The sequence below is a fragment of the Protopterus annectens genome, chromosome 1.part1 (assembly GCF_019279795.1).
Source record: "Protopterus annectens isolate FY-2018-M chromosome 1.part1, PAN1.0, whole genome shotgun sequence".
Classification (NCBI taxonomy): Eukaryota; Metazoa; Chordata; order Ceratodontiformes; family Protopteridae; genus Protopterus; species Protopterus annectens.
The window spans coordinates 1,516,036-1,542,127 of NC_056726.1; the positions used below are offsets into that span (position 1 = coordinate 1,516,036).

General features: G+C 42.0%; 1 protein-coding gene across 3 annotated transcripts in view; it reads right to left on the minus strand.

Annotated features, from left to right (window-relative positions):
* The window catches only part of KIDINS220 (kinase D interacting substrate 220), a 2,951,961-nt gene that overhangs the window by 1,101,813 nt on the left and 1,824,056 nt on the right, over nucleotides 1-26,092 (minus strand). For all 3 annotated transcript variants that reach the window (XM_044073258.1, XM_044073248.1, XM_044073241.1), the window contains exon 17: nucleotides 8,943-9,232. In XM_044073258.1, coding sequence (XP_043929193.1) covers nucleotides 8,943-9,232 — 290 coding nt within the window. The remainder of the gene's footprint in view (nucleotides 1-8,942; nucleotides 9,233-26,092) is intronic.

Consider the following 26,092-nt stretch of genomic DNA (forward strand, 5'->3'; position numbering starts at 1 on the left):
TGTCTCCCCCTGGGGGGATAGGAGCGAAGTACTTGCTGCACTTGTTGTTGAGGGGAGAGGCAAATAGATCACAGCAAGGCTGGTCCCAATGACTGAAAATCATGCTTGCTACCAAATGATTGTGGGACCACTTGTGAGGAATAAGAATGAACCCACTGACTGACTGCCAGAGCACTGGTTTTCACCGGTATGCAGGTTGCAATTAGAAAGTGGTCTGAAGAGATTGCCCATTCCCAAACCCTCATGGCCTCTCTGCACAACAGGTAGGAATGCATTTCCTCCTTGTTTGTTGATGTACCAGACTACTGACATGTCTGTATGGACAGCAAAAGTCCTCAGAGAGATATCGTCCTGAAAGGCTTACAACGTTAGGAGGCCTGCTCTCATCTAAAGGACACCGATTGACAGCTTGGTCTCCGAGTGGGACCATGTACCTTGGACCATCTTTCCCTTCTAATACCCCCAACTCCAACTGGGAAGCTTCTGTGGTCACTGTGGCTATTGGGGGGATGGAACGGTCTGCCTAAAAACAGGTCTTCTAACTGTATCCACCATCTAATATGATGTTTGCAAATTGGAGCGAGCTTGATGGGAACAGATGAAGGCTGGTAAAAAATCAACTACTATACTGCTAAAGTCTAGTGAAGTATTTGTATGAAGAATCTTGCCAGACGGACTAGAACAATGTCAGCCAACACTGACCAGAGGGTTTGTAATGCCAATTTTGCTGGAGGGGACGGATGACAGAGTAAGTCCCACACCTGATTTCTCAGAGATGTAATGCGGTGAAGAGGTAGTGAGGCCACTTGATTGGTAATATCCAGAGTCCCTATACCTTGTTGGGGAGGTGAGGAGCCAATCGTCTACAGAGGGAAACATCTGGAATCCTCTGAGCTTCAGGTGACCTGCTACAACTGCCATGCCTTTGGTGAACACTCGAGGGGCTATGGTGAGTCCAAAGGGCAGTGCTCTGAATTGGTAGTGATTGGCTCCCAGCCAAAAGTTGCAGGTGTCTCCTGGAGCGCCTGTCTATTTTGATGTGATAGTACATATCCTGGAGATCCAGACAGCACATCCAATCATCCTTTCACAGGAGAGGCAGGATGGACTTGAACTGTAACCGTCCAGAACTTTTGACTTCTTTACATACTGATTCAGAGTGCTTAGATCCAGAATTGGTCTTAGGTCCCCTGCTTTCTTTGGCACCAAAAAAAGTGGAAATACGTTCCAAATTCTATTTGTTCAGTTCGGACCTCCTGGATTACTCTTTTTTTGTACCAGCTTTTGGACTTCTTGAGCTGCATACTCCCTCTGACTGGGTGGAATGTCAGGTAGTTTTCTCCTGGGTTCTGGAGGTGGAAAGGGAAAAGGAAATGTAATAGCATCTGGATATTATACTTAGCACCCAAGCATTGTTTGTAAGATTTGTCCAGGTGTCTAGGTGCAGGGAAACACAACCCCAACTGCCTCCAGAGATGGACAGTCAGGCAGCACTTCGGGAGCACTGATGGGGCCAATCAGAGAAGGAGTCTCTGAAGCCCTGGTTTTGTGACCCCCTCTGCCTCTGGGGCTACGTCTACCGTTAAACCCCCCTCCTCCTCCTCCTCTGCCTTTGGAGGAAGTATCTCCACGCAGGTCTTGAAAAGGCTCCTGAGACTTCTGGAACCAAGTTTTCTTTTCTTTTCATTGGTTTCAATAGAAGATCCTCTGAGAATTAGAAAACTTAACTCCCATGGCAGACAGAGTCTTTCCTTCCTGCTCGCTAAAGGTAAGCATTTCTTTTACTGATGGTCAAACAAGGAGGAGCTATTGATGGAGGCATTAAAAAAGGATGCCTTAAAGGGTTCCACAAAGTTGCATAGCCTCATCCAGGCATATCTCTTCATGGGTATACCTGAACCAGCTGCTCATGAGATACCCTCCAATGTATGGGAGATCAACCACATCAAAAAATTAGAAATGGTTGGCAGAATAGCCAGTTTGGGAGAAACCTTTTTGAGATCCTCTGCCGACATGATCTCAGCAAGAGAGTTCGAAAGCTCCTTGATCAAATTTCCTTGCAAGCGCATAAAGTGTGCCAAATAATTTAATGACCTAAGCGTGAACGTGGTTGAGGCATAGATGTGCTTTCCGAATCTGTCCATTGCTCTGCACTCCATGTTCGGTGGATGGACAGAGGAGTTCTGCTTGGCTAGTTCCTTTTTTGTGGCTGTTGCCACAACAATGGCATCAACTGGGACACTTTGTTCCAATGTGTTCTGTCAGCTGGTGGGACTAAAAATGTATCCACATGCTTGGGAATGGGCTTGACAGTGTCTGGTTCCTTCCAGGCCTGGTGGGAAACTAATTCAATACGTTTCTCCATCGAGGGAGGTCAACCAGGATGTAGATGGGCCCACCCCAAAAGCCTCCAAGAACACAGACTCTCCAGAAGAAAAAGGTTGGGCAAACCAGCCACCTTTCTGTTTAAGGATCTCCAGGATGTCTCTGAAGGAGACATCATCAGGTGGCAATCGAGGGGATCCTTCTCCCTCATCAAAGTCGGCATCTTCACTGAGGGACTTCACTGGGGAGTCCATGTGTCTCCTTTTACACTTCTTATTCTGCAGAACCTCCTGAATGGGGTGCTCAGGGGAGGTGCTGAAGAAAGGAGAAATTCCTCAGGTGGAACAGTACTGAGGCTTCCTGGGGTAGGCTGACCTGGAGCAGAAAAAATGGGGTCAGTGCTTGGACCTGATGAAGGATGAAAGGGAGCATCTGAGATGTGAGAGACGGATCTCTATGTAAAGAGAAGGCCCTTTCTACAACCTGGAAAGCTGACAGACCCGGAGAGACTCCCTCTATCTCCCTCGGAGCTGAGGCAGCTGAGGAAGAAAGGACTGGGGCAACCTTGGGCCCATAGGCGGGTACTAGGCTATTGGCCCTAGGGCCTATACAAGCCTAGCTATAACAATTCCCTGGCTATTTCTTCACGCACTATTTACTTCCCTGGACCCCTGGTCTAGCAGGGTGACTGACGTGATCCCTGGGGTGAATTTCCTTTCTCCCATCCAATCTTCAAGGTTCCATTTGAAGAGGGCCAAAGAGGCGCGCTGCTTGACATGTATGGACTGTCTATTCCAGAGTCTGGGGAGTCTGTGGGTCAGGAACCTATCCCCCTCCAGCATGTTTTGTTTATTGTGATGACAAGGTTTAGATCCCTGGAGCGTGTGGCTCTGAGGGATAGCCTCAAAGAGAATTGGACCCAAGCTGCTGAGGGCCGAGGCACCAAGAGAAAGGGACAGATTCAACAGCTCCAGAACAGTCCACAACCTCCTGGACCCAGCACCAATATCATGGACCCGAGACCTGCTTGGATCCGACGAACTAGGTGGATCTGAGGAATGGTGCTTCCTTGGATCCAACGCTGAATCTCTCAGGCATCCTGGTTCCTGGGATTCTGAAACCACAGGTTGGAAAGGAGGAGTGTGAAAGGTCTGCTTCTGCGCACTCACAGATCTGAGAGAGGATGGAGTTGGTAAGATCCCCATCTGGATCCGAGTCTTGAGGAATAGTACAGTTGTGTACATTTACCATAAATGTAGATGTTCGAGTGTATTCACTGTTGCAGTCATCACACTTGGGTTATCTGCCTGCAGGTAGCCCTCAGTGGGCCCGAATACCAGAGACTTAGTATTTCTGCATCGGATGCTGTCACTCCAGGACGGACATCAGGTCGTCAGGGATATAAAAACAGGCAGCCGACATCATTACATCAGTTTTTCTTGCCCAAATGTCAGGAGTCCCCCAAATAGGGAGCTAAGTTATGGTGGGGAAAACACCACCAGTAAAAAGTAAATACCAATACTAATAGCCCAGAAGGGGTTAGTAATAGCCACAGATAGGAGAGAGAGAGAAAACTAGGGGGGCTGTAAGGAGGGAAATCAGGACTGCAACAGTGAATACACTCGAACATCTACATTTATGTTAAGTGTACACAACTGTACAATGTTCTTCGTGTTTCACTGCTGCAGTCATCACAATTGGGTGGATTCCCAAAGCTAAAGTAGGGTGGAGGCAGTCAAGAAGAGTTAGGGCTGGCTAGTATGCCTTGCAAGACTGCTGCAGCAAATCCTGCCCTGGATTTGGAAAAGCTAGGCAGGTGGTAATGCTTGGTGAAGGTGTGTACAGAACTCCAAGTAGCAGCCTCCAGGATGTCCCTGGTAGGGATTCCCCTGAAAAATGCTGTAGAGGTAGATGTTGCCCTAGAAACAGGTTAGAATAGTTGCCGCAGAAATACTAAGTCTCTGGTATTCGGGCCGACTGAGGGCTACCTGCAGGCAGATAACCCAACCATGATGACTGCAACAGTGAAACATGAAGAACATCCACGCATCATGCTGTCCATATTGGCCTCTGTCAAGCTCCTAGAAGACCTGGACAAGGCTGAGAAAGCGTGTCTTGAATGGTTTCTGGGTGTTTGAAATATCTTGACTGTCAGTGATGGTGAAACTGTCCTTATTAAACTCTCTGGATTCTGCTCCTAGCTGTCAGATCCGATGGCCTGGGATCCAGCACTGGAGTCAAAGGAGAAGGAGAGCTGGTAACTATAATAACCTCCATCGGATCCAAAGGTCTCTGTGGATCACAACAGGTGGGAAGTTCTTTAGGATCTGTGGAAGTCTGAGGATCTGAAGAAGTCAACCTCTGATCTTAGGTTGCCATTTCCAATGCTTTTGTATGCTTCAGAGGAAGCTCAGAAGACGACCGTGAAGATTTTTGTAAAGACTTCTTCCTAGGCTTGTCCGAGCCATGTGACTTAGAAGGGGTTTCAGACCCAGAGGAAGAGGAGGAGGAGGCAAGCAACAACCCTTTCAAAATCAACTTATTTCGTTGGTCCAATATGGCCCAGGGATTGAAAGCAGCACAGATTTCACAGGCTGACCTTAAATGCTGATGGCCCAGACAACATACACACTTCTTGGGGGCAGCAAAGTTGGAAATCTTGTAACCACAAGAAGTGCATAATTTGAAGCCTGAAGGCTTTTCAGACATAATTAAAGGCCACACACTTAACGTTAAAACAGTAACCCATATTATACTGGAAAAACTAGAAAATAACTAGCAAAACTGTTTTTTTTTAATAAAGACACGAGACAGAGAGAGAGAGAGAAAGGTACTACAGAAGCAACCACCCTAACACTAGTGAAAACTGTCACAAATATTCTAACAGACAGGAAGGAAGGAAAAAAGAAACCCACAGACACAGAGAACTAACTATAGCTAGGAGTTTTAACAATAATGAATTGTCAAAAAAGAAGAACAAGTAATTTTCCTCACAGTCGAGACCAGGGATCTGCGTCTTAGATGTCAGGGGGCAAATGAGATATGAGGAGCTGGGGATGGCGTAGTGTAGTGCACTATGGGTAGAGGGAGGAGCTCAAGACTAGGATCCAAGTCTTGAAAATGGGGCCGAGTCGGATCAGAGGGTCAGAACTGTAACATCAATGAGGAAGAATGAAAAGGACAACATTAGATTGTTTGTTTTTCACACTCCAGAAAAGCCAGCTCTTTTTGGCAAATTTCATTGTTTGAGAAAGTTGCATAAAATGTAGTATCTTTTGGAGCTAAAAACAGTTGCATTTTACAGAAATCCCATCCGTGATAAATTGTTCTTAGCAAGAGGTCCAACAACAGGATCCACTACACAGACTATTAAATCCATGTAGTTTTTGGTGTTCTTCTAAATAAATATGCAGAATCTTCAATTTCTTCCTCCTCCTCCTGGTTTATCTGAAAACAGGGTAAACAAGTCTGACAAATGGCACCTGTTGCAGTTTCCATATCTGTATTAGAGATTTCTTGATGACAAAACTCTGCAATTGAAGCACTTCTTGTTGTTTCAAATCTTTGTCCTTAGAAGTACAATTAATATTACCACCAACAGGATCAAGACTCTTCTACCTACAGAATGATGTTTTTGGCTTTAAGCACTTCATGACCTTTGGGAACCTTACTGTTTTGTTCTTGCACTTCTTTCAAATTTAATGTCAGCACTACTATTATTCAGATTTTTCCCAAGTTGCACTCAATACACAACACCAACAAACAGACTGACATCACTGCACAAAAGTGGTAATCATTCCAGCCAAAGTCAGTTATTTACAGTCAAGTACCTCCAATATCACAGTATCTGTTCTACTGAGCCAGGAAGAGACACACAGTTGGCATAACTGAAAGAAGCCATATTCTGCCAGGAAGTTTGACAGGGCAGCTGACAAGAGCAGCTACTCCAATATAAAGAGTGGGACCCCATGACAGTTCTACTAGTGACAAAATATCATCCAGAATTTAAACTCTACAAAATCTAAAAGGAACACCAACCAATGTTCAGTGAAGATAAGTTGGGAAACATTTTTCAAGCACCCCCGCTGCTGTCACTTAAAAAAATAAACAAATCTAAAGAATCTTCTTGTGAGAAGCACACTTAGACAATGACAGAACAGATAAGAACACAGTCCAAAATGGCACAAAACCCTGCAACCATCCAAGGTACAAAGCATGTCAGATAATTCACACTGCTTCCAACATAGCTTCACAGAAAAGATTCAAAGTATAGTGTTCATTTACATGCACTTCTGAAAATGGGGTTTACGTAATCAAATGCACAAAATAATCACAGACAGGTTATATAGGAGAGAAGGCCAGACACTTAGAATTAGGATGAATTTCCACAGACACACAGTTACTAGCAAAATGACTGAAAAGCTGTTATAAGCGCATTTTTCCTGGACTGATTTTTCTGTATTTATCAGTAATGGCTCTTCAAGGACATTTCTGTACACCTTTGGAAAAAAGAAAATAAAGGCAATTGATATTAAGCAAATTTAGTTGTTCAATCCGACAGTCAGTACAGTTTGAACCTGGAAATTAATTAGACACTGTAGCAATTAACAATTCTGCCAATTCTTCCCCCTGAGCAACTATTTGTGGACACAAATACTCTGGGCTCAGTAGATAACCCAAAGGGCAGAGAAAAGAACTGATAATGATTAATCCTGCTTGAAAAGAAGATGCTTCCTGTGGGACTTTGCAATGGGAATATGTAGGTAAGCATCTTTAAGATCAGAAGGGATCTTGTAGGCCTAAGGAGGAAAGCATTACATAGGAGCTTTGGTAAGGTTAGCATTTTGAACCTGGATACCAGAAAAAATATGTTTAATCTTGAAAAGTCTAGGATGGCTCTGCAAGTTTCCTCCTTTCTTGGAACAAGGAAGGGTCTGGAACAAAACACCTTCCTTGGGAAGTACCTTTCTATTAGCCTTACTGTAAAAGCAGACACACTTGGGTCAGAGCTTCTTGAATTTGCTTTGTTGAGACAGAAGGAATGCCTGCAGGCTTTGGAAGAGAGGCAAAAGACAGTATGCAACCTGTTTTGATAATGCTTAGCACGCACTTTTCTTGGGTTATCTTGGTCCATTTGTGGTAAAAGACAGAAAGCCTTCCCCCTAGCTTGGAAGGGAGGAGGAGGTTTGGAAGAAAGGGAGTGGGGATGTTTGGGGTGGGACTTGAGGGAATGGAAACAGGGAGGAGGCCAGCTACATCATAGTTGCTCCCTGCTGGACCCCTGGGGGTTGGGATCCACTAGGCCTAGCAGTAGGTTCTGATTGCCATCTTTTATGTTGCCTGGAAATGATTGTTCCTTTAACCAGGTAGGTCTGCAAGTAAGAGACCCTGAGGCAGCCACTGTGCTTAATGCTTCTAAAGCAGCAAAACCACAACATAAAGAATGTTATGCAACTTGAGACAGCTTTACAAATATCAAGGAATACTTTGGAGAGCGCTTTATCTTCCATCCCCTCCAGTTCTTCTTTGATATAGTCTAGCAGAGTTTCCTGTTACTTAGCCACATGGAACTGGCAACTGACAGCTCTCACAGCCAGGGTGTCATAAGTACAGACTTTTTTGTCAAACTGGTCAGAGGTCCACTCTTCCTTACCATTTGGTAAGGAACTCCTAGAAGTGCTGCCTTTAGCGCCCATAGGATCCTGAGTCACCACTTCAAATTCAGCAATAGGATTTCTAAAAAAAAAGTGTTTGTGAGAATCCAGAGCTCTATAAAATGGTCTGGCTTCCTAGGAGCAGGCGGTTGGGACCCAGACTGCAAGTATGAGCTCAAAATAACATCATCCATTCTTTCTAGAACTGGATGAAAGGCCAAAGGTTTATGCACAGGGAGTTTCAAAAATTCTTTAACCCTCTTCTCTGACTGAGGGTAATCCTGAGCTTCTAGTGGAAATACGCCCTCACTTTATGAAGTATTTCAGAAAAGGTGAAGCCCTCAGGTGCTAAGGCAAGGATATCCTCAGAGTCAGAATATGGTCTACATAAAGCAGTATGGTTTCATGGCGGGAAAGAGCACTACAGATGCAATGTTTGCTCAGAGTGTTGATGTAGACGTACAGAGAAGGTCAGAAGGAGCTGCATTGTGTTTTTGTAGACAGGGTGCCTAGAGAGGAGTTGTGGTATTGTATGAGGAAGTTGGGAGTGTCAGAGAAGCATGTAAGAGTGGTACAGGATATTTACGAGGGTAGTGTGACAGTGGTGAGGTCTGCGGTGGGAGTGACGGATGCATTTAAGGTGGAGGTGGGACTACATCAAGTATCAGCTCTGAGCCCTTTCTTATTGGCAATGGTGATGGACAGGTTGACAGATGAGATCAGACAGGAGTCCCTGTGGACTATGATGTTTGCAGATGACATTGTAATCTGTAGTGAGAGTCGCGAAAGGGCATGCCCTCATGCAGCAAACTTCAACAAGCAATGGGACATTCCAACCACGACTGTCACTCAATCAATGACTCAAAAGCCAGTTTTCTGCCCTGCAGTTCTCTCAGAAGGGAATCAGAAGCCAGTTACCATCAGACAATTAGACAGTGCAAAGTGAAGTATAAAGTTCCTTACCTTCATAAATCCTTCACTCTTTAACTTGTGCAGTTTAGAAGCAGCACCTAGAAGGCGTTTCCGTTGCGAGTTGAGGACAGAGTCCATCACTTGCCACCAAGTGACACAGTTCAAGATGAATGCCAAACCAACAACACAAGCAATCGATATCAGAACAGCATTCACAGTCATGTTCTTTGCATCCACCTTAAAAATAGCCAACAAGGTAATTCCAGCAATAATGCAGCCCAGAATAAAAATAAATATGACAAATGAAGGTAGACAGCAAGTCTTCTTCCATTTCTTTCTCCCTAAATGACAAAAGATGTAATTAGTTTTAGTATGGCTGATAATTTCCTATATTTTGCATAACTCAGTATAAAATAGTAGCTTGTGGCATTAAAAAAACTTTATACTACAAAGAAAAACACAACACACAGTGAAATACCACTACTACAGACACAAAGAAGATTCTGCCTAATTATCACGCAGTGAAAAACTGGCTTCAAGGTAAACTTCTACAGGACAAAGTACACAAATATTCACATTACATCAATAGTGCAAACTTTTCAGAATTACAACTTCTGTTACTTTAAATTACTTACTTAACTCCCGGAAGAGGATATATAGCAGAATCACTTAATTTTAAGAGGTCATCAAGGTTTAAACAGCCAACTCAGTCCCATGACACAGGGTTACAATATGGATTTTATCAATGAAGAGCTGCTCCGTGCTCTACATAGTCCAGTGAACTGCAATAACTGTTCCAGCCATATCTCCATCTGGCCCAAACATCAGTGCACTACCAGTGACCTAAATGCTACCATTCCTTTACAACCTTTGCAGTTTGCTTTATCATTTTTTAAACATCAGTGGCACAGTGAATAGCACTGTAGTCTCACAGCAAGAGGTTCTCCTGTTCAATTCCTGCCTGGGGCACCTTCTGTGCACAGTCTGAATGTCCTCCCTGTGTTCATGTGAGTTCTCTCCAGGTGCTCCGGTTACCTCCCAAACTCCAAAGACATGCAATAGGTAGACTGGACACTCTAGACTGGCCATAGGTAAGACTGTGTGGGCATGTGTGTGGTGTGGAAGAACAATCATGATAGGGCTAGCCACCTGGTGCTGTGAACCTTGGCTCTACATGATTGCCAAAGTTGAAATGACACCCCAACCTCATGGGCAAAAATGAGAAAAGAGATTATGGATGGATTAAATTACCATGTTTTAAGCTGCAATACGGGTTCACGAACTAATATAAAACACTTAATAGTTTGTATTACTACTGTACTGCAGTCTAAAGATTTTCTTGTTAATTTTTATTCACTCCACCATTGGATAAATTGCTCATTTCCTACCTTCACTTAAAACCACACTTCGTAAAACCATTATTCTGCATTCATTCTTCCCATAAATTCTATTTCTATGAAATTTGCTCCTTTGCTTTTCTAAACATCACACCTGCAATTCTATCTCCTTTACACTATTCAATACCTCCCATTACAGCTGGTTTAGATTTTGATTTCCATTTTCTCATAACTGCTTTGACTGCCAATAACACTAAACTTAAGACTAGTATGCCTATGCAATTAAAATCTTATTTCCCATCTCACTCACGTTCTTGGTTACTACCATTTGGTCCCCCAACATTTTTGTCAATATACTGTGTATAGAATGTTTAAAATCTGGCAAATAATTACAGTCCTGCAAAAAAAGTATCTGATTTGCTCTCTTCCCCCATCACGTCTTCAATATTTGCTATTTAAGAACAATCCTCTAACGTTTACTTGGAGTATAAAACATTATAAACAATTCCATGTAAAAATCCTAAACTTTCTCAGTTTTGTTACCTACTTGGGGAACCATTCAAATTTCTTCCCATTGTTCCTTTGCTGTTTATCTTTGTATTTTCTTTTCCCAATCTTCTCTAACCTGGTACATTCATTCTTACGGTTACTATGCACTATTGTGTGTGTCCTAATTTTCCCCTTTTAACAGCATCTCCTGTTCTAGAAGTAACTCAGTACTGCTACAGTTGATCTTTCAGTTGGTACGACTTTTTTCTTTGCCAGTTCCCTGTTATCAATCCCTGGTACAGAAGGCAATCTCTAATCTGTAGTCTAAACTACTACTTAGCTTCATCTTAGCTTCATCTTACGCTACTACTTTTACCTCCAAGCTATCGGCTTCCACAACAATGGTTCCTTTGCTAACTTCCTCCAGCATATTTCTGCTTCTTCTTCCATATTTTCAATACTCTAAATTGCAGACATCCCGATAGTTAAAATCTTCTCCATTCCTTGCTGGTTTACTTCTTGATACTTTATAAACATAATATTCTGAACAATCCTCCAGAAAGACTTCATCCAAAATCCTAATCTCTCTCTTTCTCAAACTAACGCATCCATTTCCTCATCATGCTTTTCCACTTCAGTTCAGAACTTTCTGCTTAAAGTATGTATACAAGCATTAACTATATAATTTTAAATTACCACTCATATCAAGTTAACCCTAAGCCACCAAGTTCTATGGGGAGATTACACTTATCTTACTTAGCTATCGCCCTTTTCTCCTCCCAATAAATTCTTCCATCTCTATTGTCATCCATACACTCTCTGCCAGATGATAAAATAGGTCAGACTCTCATACAAGACTGGAGGAACTGAAAACATTTCACTGCTTATCTTACCATAACCAAAAGCTTCCAGTTAGTTATTTTTTGGATTATCTCCTTGTCAATATTTTCCCACATATCTTTAGCTAAAATGACAGAATTATTTTTATTCAACATACCTAAATACATAATCTTTTCATGCCCCCGTAAGTATGAGTATTGCTGTACCAATTCAAGCATGGGTGCATGGTTTACCAATGCACCTGTTTTCTTATTTTTATTTTTTATATTCCAAAAACACATGAAACTATCTCAAAATGTAAACAGCAAAATGTCCTTTTCTGGATTTATCAAGTACAAAATATAATCATCTGCAAATAAGATTAACTGTTCCCATTTACCACACCACTTATAGTCTTGAATTTGTGAATCCCAGTCTTCTTTGCTAATGTCTGTAAATATAACGCAAATAACAGAGGGGGGGGGGGGGATTACATCCCCTGTCTGGTTCCACTCTACAAATAGAGGATTCCCTCATTGTAATTATTGCCCCCAACCCTTTCACATATCCTCATTAATACAACTATTCTAATAGAGAATTACAAATGCTACAGCTGCCAACGAAAAATTCCCACTAACCTTGTCAAATGCTTTCTTATCACCAAGACTCAACAATAGAAAAAGTATTTTCTTACACTCCAATTTCCTCTGTATCATCCTTGTTCTATTAAAGCTATCAAATGTTTGACTCCCTTGCACAAAACCACATTTGCACATATCTACTGTGGTAACATCCTTGTCATTATCTTAGCCAGTACAGACACAAACAGTATGATCATGGATTAAAATTAAAATGGGTCTACATGAATCCAGACCTGAAGGGTCTTTAGCCTTTTTCTATACTACCACCACTGCTGCTTCTTATCAAGATGCTGGTACTTCCCCTCTATTTTAAAAATATTGATGAACAAAACCTTGCAGAACTTTTGTCACTCGTTTCCTTCCCAACTTTCAGATTTACAGAGACCTACAGTCTTGTTCACTTCCATGCTGACTGACTATATATCACATTTTTTATTTCTTAAATGGGCCTATGAGAACTCCCACACCTCCATCAGAAGACTTCCTTCATCCTATAAAGGGGACATCCAAATGAGATATCCTCTGGTGGAGGAGCATCACACAAGGTATGAGAATGGAAATATTTGTTTTTGTATGACAGCTCATCCAGCACTAATCAGGGGTGTCTGAATCCTCCTCCAGAGTAGGTTCAATTCTGCTCCTTTCAGCAGAAACCTTGACTCCACTAAAATGTGCAAGGCAGGCTGCCTGGACTTCAGAAACTCATGAAATCCTGTTCCAACTGTAAAAGTTCCAGGAAAGTGGCTTTAGGACTAGAGTGGGATGAGGTACCCCTCAGCCTAGTCTGTGCCAAGCTTGTATTTTTTTTTGGCTTGGATTTCTTGAACCTCGGTACTACTCTGAACCTTAGATACTATGGTCACTGGAGGACACAGTTTCTGCAAACCACGTCTTGAGCAAGTAACGTTAGGATACTACAATTCCTTTCATTAACAATTACACAGATGTCAACTCCAATGGCCCTCAGGGAGGCATCTGGACCAACCAACATCGCCCCAGATTTGGCCTGTGAGGATATGCCAGTACCCAAGAGAGTGACAACCTCTAGAGGCTTCTGTATTAACTGATTTAGAGTACAGGAGCTGCAAATGTGCCTCTTCAATCATGCCGACACTGGGCCTAAGAATACCAATGGACTCAAAAAGGTTGTAGCCTGTTTTCCTATGCTTTTCCCAAGGGCATTTCTCCAAGATTTTACATTTTGGAGAGTGGCTAGTGGAGGTCTTGGCTGAAGCAAGGGTGAAGGGGGAGGGAATGAAGAGTTTCTTTCGAGTTAGAAATAAATGGATCAATTCTGAGCACTGCTAGATTGCCCTAGGGTTTAATCCATCACAATGCGGACAACTACCCATGTCAGACTCTTATGTCTAGCCAAACAAACATCTAGAATGGAAAACCATATGTGAGATTTCCTTCTCACATTCAAGACAGTTACTGCTTGTTTGTGTCTTTCGGCTTTTCCCGGTTAGGGGTCGCCACAGCGGAACTCCGGTCCGCTAATGATTGGTAGTTGATTTTTATGTGCCGGGTTACCAGCCCTGACACACAACCTTCAACAAAGGTACACCCATTCACGCATGTCTCTCACAGAAGACGCTCTAGCTGAGAATCGAACCGGACAGCGTCTTACTGTGAGGCGACAATGCTACCGCAGACATTTATTAATTCTTTTAAATTCATTACTATAAGTCTATGATCAACGGCACAGACAATGCAATATTTCCCAACATGGTACTTATATGGATTCCTGGAAGAAAGCCATGGTGTCTAGTTAAAGAAAGATCTGAAGACAGCATAAAGTGAAGCCTCTTTTATGCCACCATCATCATATTTGAGTGATAGGAAGTTAGTCGAATACAGGAAGATAACGGAAGAGTTATGGATGTTGGGTTGGCCACTGGACTTCTTGCAGGCAAAAAATCCCTGAGGTCAAGACTGCAACAATGAATATTATGATGAACATCATGCTGTTCAGTCCCTTAGCTCTTGAGGGCAGCAAATACTACCCTGGCATTCATCACTTTCTCAATCCTTCTCTCTCTCTGTATTTTGTGGAAGTGCAACCTTACAGCATTCTCTCAAGCCTTCTTACCTCTTGGTGTCAACAAAAACATTTTCTCTCTGTTCATTTTTTTCTCAATACGTACATATCTCAGCATATGACAACAGGAAGTGCAACTTTATATCATTATCTCAATCCCTATATCAGTTTCTCCGTCTTTTTTGACCTTGGCGTTAACAAAAAGATTCACTCCTCAGACTTCAGAAATGGCTGTAGACTGATCAGGGGGTTGATTACAGCTGCTCTCCAAGTGTGAAAAAGTACAGTTTTGTACCTACCATAAATGTAGATGTTCGAAGATCCACATTGCTGCAGTCATAACCTGTGGGTAGTCCGCTGTCCTCGGTCGGCCCGAATACCAAAGTATTAGGCTGGCGTCGGTCATGGGCGCTCAGATCTGACGTCAGTGCGTCATGGTATTAAAGCGCATGACCGACGTCATATCCTCAGTCTTTTCTTGCCCCAGATGTCAGAAGGCCCTAAAAAGAAAGGCCACAGCCAAAAATAGAAAAATCTCCAAAACCCATGTACAAACAACATCTACGACCCAAACCATACAACCACTCCAAACTACAGAGGGAAGGAGGGAGGGTAATTGGACTGCAGCAATGTGGATCTTCGAACATCTACATTTATGGTAGGTACAAAACTGTACTATGTTCTTCATCTCACATTGCTGCAGTCATAACCTGTGGGTAGAATCCCAAAGCAAGTGTAAGGGAGGTTGGCAAAATCATAAAGCATTGGGAGCTGCTAATATGCCCTGTAAGACTGCAGTGGCAAACCCAGCCCTAGATTTGGAATAAAGAGGGAGATGGTAATGTTTAGAAAAAGTGTGCACTGAACTCCAAGTAGCTGCTTCCAAAATATCTTTAGTAGCTACACCCCTTAAAAAAGCAGTAGAAGTGGCAGTAGCCCTAGTGGAATGAGGTCTGATTCCAGCCGGAATCTCCATACCATGATGAGAATAACAAAAAGCAATACAATGGCCAATCCACTTAGAAATAGTTTGTTTTGAAACAGGTTTCCCCTGAGAGCCCAAAGCAAAAGAAACAAATAACTGTTGAGACTGTCTGAACCCTTTAGTCCTGCTCAAATAATAACGCAACTGCCTGTGAATATCCAAAGTGTGCAAAATTCTCTCCCCTTTATTTTGAAGATCAGCATAAAAAGTAGGCAAATGAATAGATTGGTTCAAGGCCACATTTGAAACCACTTTAGGCATAAAAGTAGGGTTAGTACGCAGAGATACCCTATCCTTATGAAAAATCAGGAAGGGTTCAACTGCCATTAGAGCCTGTAACTCAGATACCCTTCTAGCAGACGTAATGGCCAACAAAAAAGCAGTCTTCCAAGACAAAAACTTTAACTCAGATGTAGCTGCAGGTTCAAAAGGAGGTAAAGTAAGTTTTTCCAACACAAAATTGAGATCCCAGGAAGGAGTAGGAGCTCTACGCGGGGGTCTTATGTTCTTTGCCCCTCTAAGGAATTGCTTAAACAAAGGATGAGAGAATAATGGCGGGTCACAGTCATAGTGAGCAGAAATGGCTGCAGCATGAACTTTTACAGAGGAGAAAGACAAACCCTTGTCTAATAATTCTGTAAGATATTGAAGAGAAACACTCAAATCAGGCCTGGAAACATCAAAGCTCTTTGCTTTGCTCCAAATAAAAATCTCCTCCATTTATCAGCATAAACTTTCCTTGTACTAGGCCTTCTGGCCTCCAAAATAACATTCAAAACTTGTTGAGGAAGCTGCGACCCTCCAGGTTCTAGAACAGAATATGCCAGGCTGTTAGATGCAGGGACTGAATCCTGACATTGAGGAAATGATTGCCTGCCTGAGACAAAAGGTGTGGAATTGAAGGCAAAGGCCAAGGAGGCTCCCATACTAAACTCCTCAGCAGAGGGTACCAGTGCTGTCGAGGCCAATCCGGAGCTATTAGAATCATGGAGGGCTTGTCTTGTCTGACCTTCAAGAGCACCTTGGGAAGGAGAGGCAGAGGAGGAAAGGCATAAACGTGAAGATTGCTCCAACTGAATGATAGAGCATCCACTTTCCAAGCTGTTGGATGAAACATCTTTGTGCAAAACTTTGGCAACTGGAAATTTAGTGGAGAAGCGAACAGATCTATGTCTGGAGTCCTCCATATCACTGTCAACTGTCGAAATACATGAGGATCCAACTTCCACTCGTGGGGATCCACCATCTGTCTGCTCAAAACATCTGCTAAGGAGTTCTGTGCTCCTGGCAGAAACCTTGCCTGAAGAGTGAGGTGCAAACTGAGAGCAGTCTCCCACAAAATCATAGCTTGCCTGCAAAGAGGGTACGAATGTGTTCCCCCCTGCTTGTTGATGTACCACATGACAGTTGTGTTGCCTGTTTGAATCAACACTTGTCCTGGGTGAAGTAGATCCTTGAAAGCCATCAATGCAAATTGGACTGCTAATATATCCTTCAAGTTGATATGTAAATGTTGAAGTCTGGCAGGCCACGTGTCTTGAACCCATTTTCCATTGAGGTGTGCTCCCCAAGCCTTGTCCGAGGCATCTGTCGTTAAGATCTGACTCGCCTCTGGTCGGGTCACAGAGAGTCCCTTGTTTAGGTGACATTCCTGGACCCACCACAAAAATTCCTTTTGAATGCAAGGTATTATCTGAATGACAGTGTCCAGATCGTGGCAGTGTTGTGTCCATACATTTTTGAGATACCATTGTAACTTCCTCATATGCAGTTTGGCATTGGGAAGCACCAGAATACAAGATGCCATGAACCCCAAGGCTTGAAGGACTGTCCTTGCAGTCAGCCTGGACCGTAGAGACAATTGTTGGAAGTAAAGTGTAAGGTTCCTTTGCTTGTCCAGGGTCAAAAGCCATCTGGGAAGCTGTATTCAGTCTCACACCCAGAAAGCACATTTCCTGAGAGGGTACTAGACTGGACTTTGTTTCGTTCACAGAATACCCTAGGCACCTTAACACTGCCATAACATACTGTAGATGGTGTAGTAGCTTGTTTGTCTAGAGCTAGAATCAGGCAATCGTCCAAATAAGGATAAATTTGTATTCCTCTTAACCTTATGAAGGCTATCACGGAGCCAGAACCTTTGTGAACACCCTGGGCGCAGTAGATAAGCCAAAGGGCAATGCAGAGAACTGATAATGTAAAGTCCCAGCCCGAAAACGCAAGAATCTCCTGCAACTGGGCCTGATAGGAACATGAAGATAAGCCTCTTTGAGATCCAGAGTTACCATCCAGTGATCTTTGCCCAACAGAGGCAGAAGTTGTTGTAACGTCAACATTTTGAATTTTGGAATGTCCAGGTATGTGTTGAGGATAGATAAATCCAAAATTGGCCTCCAAGTGTCTCCTTTCTTTGGTACAAGAAACAGGCGAGAATAAAATCCTAGGCCTACTTCTGACAGCGGGACCAGCTGTATAGCCCCCATTTGAAGAAGTAAAGAAATCTGTTTGTGAGCCTGTACCCTTTGCTGAGGAGGAACGTCTGGCATGCCTTTGAAAGGAGGCAATGTGTGGAAATAAAACTTGTAGCCTCGGTCTATAATGTCCAACACCCATTTGTCCTGGGTGACTAAAAGCCAGTTTTGCTTGAAGAGTGCCAACTTTCCTCCCAGAGGAGCTGCCAGACAGGAAGGATCTGGCAGCTGAAGATGCAGGTCATTGGGCCTGTTTACGAAAGGACTGGCCCCTGCCCTCACCTGTAGATTGTGCAGGGGAACTCCACGTTCTAGGCCTGAAAGAACCCTGAGCTCTGCCCCTACCACGTCTAGATCTGCCCCTAGACTGTAAATCAGAAGAAGGGTGAGCCCATCCCTTAGTAGGCCAATTCCTGCTAAACTTAGGGGGCTGCACCTGCAAAAAATCTTTAACAGTCTGCATAGACTTAGCTTTGTCTTCCATTTTCTTTAAGACAGATTCCACAGGAGAACCAAACAAAACTTCAGACTGCAAAGGAGCATCCAAAATTCTAGCTTTAACATGCTCTGACAAGTTCTGATCCTTAAGCCAGGCGTGCCTGCGAATAACTGATCCAGTGGCAGCCACCCTGGAAGAAGCCTGTAAAGCATCAAAACCACACTGCAAAGAATGCTTACCCACCTGATCAGAGGCATGAACCAAATCCTGTAATTCCTTACACTCTATGCCCTCTGCCAAAGCATCTACCTTATATTTTAACCGAGTAAGGAGAAAATTCTGGTACTTCAACATATGAAACTGGCAATTCAAAGCCCTCATTGCCAGTGGAAGAGGTATACACTTTTTTTCCCCACCTATCCAAAGCTCTAGAGTCTTTATCCATAGGAACTGGATTCTTTACAACAGAAGCCCTGACACCCTTAGGTCCCTGGCTAATAGTTTCTGGGTCAGCCCTTGGGCTCTTATACAGATATTTATGAGCCTCTGGCACTCTGTAATACCTATCTGGTTTAACAGGCGCAGGAGGCAAAGAGTCTGGATTAAGAGAAGCCTCCGAGAAAACATCTTGAACAACATCCAAAACAGGAGGTATAGCCAAGGGCCGATGTTGTGGCAAAAACAAAAATTCCCTAAGCCTCTTTCGGGAATCTGAGAAATCCTGACCTTCCCATTTAAAATGCTCCCTCATAGAATGCAGGGTTTCTGAAAAAGAAAAATCCTCTGGAGGAGAAGCAGAAGAACTGGAATCCTCTGTGTCTGAATCAGAATAAGGAGGAAAATCCTGAATGTCTTCAGCCGAAGACTCTGAGTAATCTGAAGCCTGTTCCAAACTTTCCACCTCTGGCTCCACCCTAGGCCTCTTATCTGGAGGGGGCATAGAACCCCTGATTAAGGAAATCAAATCTTCTGCCATTTTAAGCATGTGTTTTTTAGGCACAGAACCTGCAGAACTAGGACTGACACCTGAGGAAGGCAAACCAGGCCTGACCTTGGAAGGTACCTTAGAGACAGAAGGAGAAGGCCTAACCACCTTAGGCAAAGAAGGGAGTACAGCAACCTGAGAGGCCCCCTCAGCCTGACCTGACTCCTGAGTGGCCACATCCTGCAAAATTAACGGCTCCCCCTGAGACTCAGCTGAAACCTCGGCTGGATCCACAGATTCCCCCGTAGTTTCTAAAGAACCGGCGTCCGGAACGGACGACTCATCCTGTTTGGACCTTAACGATTTTTCTTTGCGCTTCTTAGCGGTAGCGGGCGGAGGATCCGACGGCATATTGTAATTACACCGCTTACCAAAGACAAGCCTAGTGCAATCTAACCTATGTTTAATGGTGCGCTTATTAAACCTAGCACAAAAGCGACACCCGACTACGTCGTGCTCAGGCCCCAAACAAGGAATACAGAGAGTGGTAATCCCTATGCAGTATCTGTTTCCCACAAGAAATACAATTATTCACTTTTTCTGACATCCGGAATTAACTGAGGCAAGAAAAAACAAAAATATTCCCCAACGGGGTACTTAGCCCAACTTGGTTTCGGTCTGAAACTCAGAATACGAAAATTTCAGAACGCCGAACGGCACTTGCAAACGCTGCTTCTGCTTCGGACCATGCGGCAAAAAAGACTGAGGATATGAAGTCGGTCATGCGCTTTAATACCATGACGCACTGACGTCAGATCTGAGCGCCCATGACCGACGCCAGCCTATTACTTTGGTATTCGGGCCGACCGAGGACAGCGGACTACCCACAGGTTATGACTGCAGCAATGTGAGATGAAGAACATCTGCAAATGTGAAAAAAAGCCAATAAAATGTATAAATACAGGTAAAAGTCAGTCACTGGATAGTGATTACGTTGCCTGGATACCAGCAAAAAAGATATTTACAGAAATTGCAGTCTTATTGTTGGGACCTTTGAGGTTACTATATTGCCACGTATTTTTTGGTTTTTAAAGAACATATATTTTGTGGTATATCTTAATATCTCTTTAGTTTTTTTTTTCCTAGAGACTGCCTGTCACATTTAAAACTGCTTTATATATTGTATTGTTGTAACTATTGCCCAACACCTATCACTAATGATGTTGCCATTTCTTTTCCCCTTCCCTCTGCTATTTACACTAACATACGTCACATCTTATCACACTCCCCTGCAGTTCTCCCCTTACCCTCCACTCAGAACCTACACCCCTCCCAAAATCTATCCAGGTCCTACCATACTCCTATATGCTCACACTCACTGTACTCTACCACACTATTTATTCTTTAAAATAAAATTACTCCCCTTATTAAAACTAATGTCAAACTTAAAACCCACATTTCTCTATCCTCTCCCTCATCCTCTCTCTTTACTCTCTATCCTTACAACACTCCTCCTTTCAGGTGATATACATCCCAACCTTGGTCCTAATATCCAACTCTTATCTAATAATTCATTTACTCCATCTACTATTACTATTACTTCTTCCCCCCACACCTCTAGCAATCCTACTCTCACTAGTACCTCCCTGTCCACTATCACTTCTACATACAAAACCAAAAGATTTAAATTCTTCTCCCTTAATATCCAGAGTATCTGCAACAAAGTGCCTGATCTCCATGCTCTCATTCAACACTATACTCCCCACATTTTAACTCTCTCTGAAACTTGGCTAAAACCCCACATCCACAACTCTGAGGTCTGCCCCCCCCCCCCTCCGGTTTCAATATCTACAGACAGGACAGACCTAGCAAAAAGGGAGGTGGTGTCTCCATTCTTTTTTCTGACTCAATATTTTACTACATTCAATTACCCCTCCCTCCTTTCACCCTGCAGGGCTACTCATAGTAACCTGTCATCTCAACAACTACCAAAAAATGGCCATAGCCTCAATCTATATTTCACCAGGGAATAATATCACCATCCTTGAAAACATCTTATCTTGGTGTTTACATCACATCCCCTTTGAAACGATTATACTTGGGGAAGCAATTATTGACTGGAACTTTTAGTTAACTCCAATACACCGTCTCATAGTCTCAACCTACACGGTTTTACTCAATTTGTTTCCTCCCCCACCCGCCTTGAAAAAAAAAACACTCTAATACTATCCTAGACTGGATTCTTGTAAATTCTCCTAATTTGTACCACCAGCCAGGAACACTATCTGACTCCATTAGTGACCACCTACCTATCCACATTACTAGGTACTCACCCAAACATACTTGTTCTCATCTCTTTAAATATATCTGTAACCAAAGAAATTTCAGTATCACTTCCTTTAACAAAATTATTTCAAATATTAACTGGTCCTGCCTATATTCTCTTCCTTTAAATGTTGCAGTTAGCTACTTCAACCAGACATTCCTAAACATACTCAACTCTCTGGCCCCTATCAGGAAAATAAAAGTCAAAGCTAAACATGCCATCTGGCCATCCAAAGAAACCTTCCACCTTATGCATAAAAGAGATGCCACTTGGAAACAATATCGAAAAAACAAATCTTCTGTCTTCCTTCAATCTTGTGTGGAACTTAGAAACCTTACCAAAAAAAAAAAAAAAAAAAAAAAAAAAGAGTCAACCAGGACAGAAGAAAATTTTACCTCTCTGATCAATCTCTGAAACCTACTAACCCCCAGAAGTTCTGGTCATCCATAAAAACTCTTCTCAACCCTGGCTCACCCACAATCCCTAATCCTTTTCCCAATCAATCTCCCTCAGATACCGCCATTCATTTTAATCACTACTTTATTGATACCATTTCTAAACTTGTACCTAACAACTCTAATATTCCCAACCCCACCTCTAATTCCACTTCAAGTACTATCACTTCTATTACCACACCCACTTTTTATCCATACCCCCAATCTGACGAATCTAACCTCTCTGACCCCTTCTTGCTCAAACCTGCATCTGTTAGTTATATTAAAACTCTCCTTAGTAAACTCAAACCTTGTTCCCCCGCCCCTGATAACCTACCTTCCCAATTCCTGAGAATTGCTGCTAACTCTGTGGCCCTGCCTGTCTCCATTCTAATAAACCGCTCAATCCAAAAATCTATTTTTCCCTCTGTTTGGAAGGAATACTACACTATCCCACTACATAAGGGTGGAAACTCCAGAGAACCATCTAACTTCCATCCCATTGCTATTCTTTCTCCCCTCTCCAAAATTCTAGAAAAGTGTATTCATTCTCAAATGCTTTCCTACCTTACTCAAAACAATCTTTTAACCAATGCCCAGCATGATTTTAGGCCCAAACACAGTACTAACACAGCACTTTCATCCTTCTCTCATACAGTAGCTGAGGCCAGAGACCATAATAAACTTGTGTCTTGCCTTTTCTTGGATATGTCAAAGGCTTTTGACACTGTTTCTCACAAGCTTCTACTTCAAAAACTTTCTCAGCTGAACATTTCTATCCCCACTCTAAATTGGTTCTCTAGTTACCTGTTCAGTCACTTACAAGCAGTTAAATGGCAAAATTCCTTCTCACCCTTTCTGCCAGTTCAGACCGGTGTTCCTCAAGGTTCAATTCTTGGCCCCCTTCTTTTCAACCTCTTCACCAATGGCCTACACACTGCCAGCAGTCTCTCCCCTATCATACAGTATGCAGATGATTCAACTCGGATTTCCATTTCTGACTATCAATAACCTCCACCATATCACCCAGTCTTCATTTCACTCTGTTGAGAAGTGGCTCTCCAACAATAAACTTATCCTGAACCCCTCTAAAACTAAGCTCTTACTATTCCTACCTAAAGCTCTAGCCCATCACAAATCCACCTTTCTCGTATCCTCACTAAATGGCACCATATCACCAGATTTACACACTAAACTCCTAGGTGTCATCATTGATGACCAGCTCAAACTAGACCTCCACATACTTCATTCTATAAAGAAAACATATCAAAGACTGGGCATGTTATATAGAAACAGCAAATTCCTGACCTCCAACTCTAAACTACTGCTAACCCAATCCTATCTCCTCCCCACCCTCCTCTATGGCTCCCCTCTGTTTTCCAATTTACAATATAACCTGCTAGCAAAACTTGACCAAACATATAACAAAATTGCTAGATTTGTCACCAGCAGCCCCTATAAATCCCATCACTGTTCTGCTCTCAAAAAACTACATTGGCTCGAATTCCCACACCTTCTGACCAAATGTCAGTTGATCCAAGCTTTCCGAATTCTTAATTCTAACTCTGACTTGCCCATCTCTGTCCAACCTGATCTCCTGGCAGACCCCTCCCCGATCCCTGCGCAGCTCTGATAAACTCTTTCTACAAGTCTATAAACCCAATATTAACATAGGTAAATACTTTATAAATTCTCCATCTCCCTTATTTGGAATAATCTTCCACTCCATATTAGAAGTCATACCTCTCTTCCTAACTTCAAACATGACCTTATTTTGTACCTCCATAACAACCCTATATGCACCTGTAACCATCCTACTTAACTCCTCCCTTTAAACCCTATATGTACCTGTAACCATCCTACTTAACTCCTCCCTTTCCATATTCCCACTTCTTCACTAGACTTATCATTAAGACCTTTTTCCTCTTTCTTATCTTACTTTATCCAATGTGCTCTTCTTTCTATACCCTCCCTCTTTATATAATTTACTTTATCCTACTGCTCTTCTTTTTTTCTCCTCCCTCTAGATCACTTCATTCCTCCTCTACTCCTATCTTCTTTTGCACTTTCCTTCTTCTGACCTTGTATACAGCTATGTACTATTCCTTGGATTACATTTATTTTTCTTATCCATTGTATCCATAAGTTTGTTTTGCTCTTTATATTGTTAACTTGTCTCTATTTGTATGTATTGGTATGTTTTGTTCAGGGCTTTTCCCCTCGGGTCTCCACTGAAAATGGGTAATTTCTTACCCAGTTGGACTAACCCGGTTAACAAATGTGAAATAAATAAATAAAATAAAAGGAGAATTAAAAACTCCATCCAGGAAGAATCTTGCAGCTGTTCAACAAAAAAACAGTTCAAGTTTTAGCTTTGGTATAGGGTAATGTTTCCAGTAATTTACATGGAAAAAGAGACATCAAATGTACTTGGGGTAGGTGTTTAGAAACAGTAAAGGAGTACATACTTTCAAAAAACACAGGTCTGGAAAAAATACAAGAAACTTTTAACTAGCTACTCATAGTGGATAAAAATAGAAACATCAGGACTTAAAATGAAAAAAAAGGGTGGCTGACAACGAGACTTCTCAAGAAGATATATTTCAAAGAAAAGTAGCTTTAGAAGACAGAGCATGCACAGAAAACTTGAGATTTTCAGTTGTTCCAGAGAAACTGTAAGGAACAGATTGCATTAGTTTTAAGAAAGTAAAAATATGCAATTTAACTGATGTTCCAAAACAGATTTGTTAAATAACAAGGAATTTTGTGTGCATGCTCTAAACCTGGCCATGTAAAAGCTACCGTCTTGGCAGGAAGACCTATATTAATAAAGACACAGTCATACCAGTAGAAAGAGTGGCTCCTGACAAAATTGTGGTAGAAAGGAAAAGATATTAAAAACTGGGGATATCAGAGTGTTTGTGGAAAAATAATAATTCTCTGTACACCAGGCAGAGGAGAAGCAACTTTATCCCAGAGACTAGTGATGTGAGCTAGAGATGATCACCAAGAAGAACAGCAATATTATGAAATTAGTGAATAAATGATAGATTGTAAAGTATCAATCCTATTAGAAAAAAGGATTAGACGTCTGAAATGGGGCTTTGCATTAAATGTCTGAGAAAGACTGGAATTGTGTTGCCCATGTTAAACTGCTGGGTGAACTATAAAGTACATACGCCACTTTATGTCACTAATGTTTAGGAAGAAAAATGGCAAAAAGGAAGGTACTCCTCAGACAAGGCTGTAAAAATCACTATTTAATAAAACATAAAATATAAAAAGAACAAACATGAGCGCTTTCGCACAAGTGTGCTTCATCAGACAAGGGATACATCAAAAACCAGCAATAAATAGGCCAAGTAATTAACATAACATAAATAACGTGATCCAACTAATGCTTTAGCTAAACACATTATGGATAATGATTTCTCTCATTTTTTCAACTTTAAAGTGGTAGAAGTTGTACATAAGGGACCATGAAGTGGAGATATTAAGAATTACACTGAAAAGACAGAATTACACTGGATTCTGCAACTTCAGAGTGATAAGAGACCAGGTTTAAATGACAAGGTCTCTCTAAAGCCAGTGCTTAAATCCGGGGATTTACATAGGTAATTAATGACTGCTTTTTATTGGTTATATTACAATTTATTGCTGTTTTTTTATGTATCCCTTGTCTGATGAAACACACTTGAGCGAAAGCACTCACGTTTGTTCTTTTTATGTTTTATTAAACACTGATTGTTATAGCCTTGTCCGAGTACCACCTTCCTTTTTGCCATTTTTCTACACATTGATTTTTGGAAGGTGTTCCTGTTTTACCTAAAGGAGGTTCCTTTTATTTCTATATAAATGTTTAGGAATACACTGAAAAGAATGAGGAAGTAACTGCCAAATAAAACAGTTTTTATAAACATCTTTATTAAGTCACAACTAGAACAGTGGCATGGGCATAAATACAGTAATGGAAACAAACTATGGTAACATTTTTTTTTCTGTTTTCATGTAGTATGCACACATTTCCTTTTAAACCATTATCATTCACTCCAACATTACATAGATTGTTCAGTTCCTGCCTTCCCTTAAACCTCTCTCCTCTGCCTGAACATTATTCTGCACGTATTGCTCCCATAGACTAACTTCTACTTGATTTGCTCTTTCCCTTTTCTAAAGATCCCACTTCCACTTGTTTTACTTCCTTTACAATTTCCAGTACTTCAGTTACAGTTGGTTTACATTTTGATTTCCATTGGCTAGTAATTACTTTTGTGGCAGCTAGTAGCATTAAATT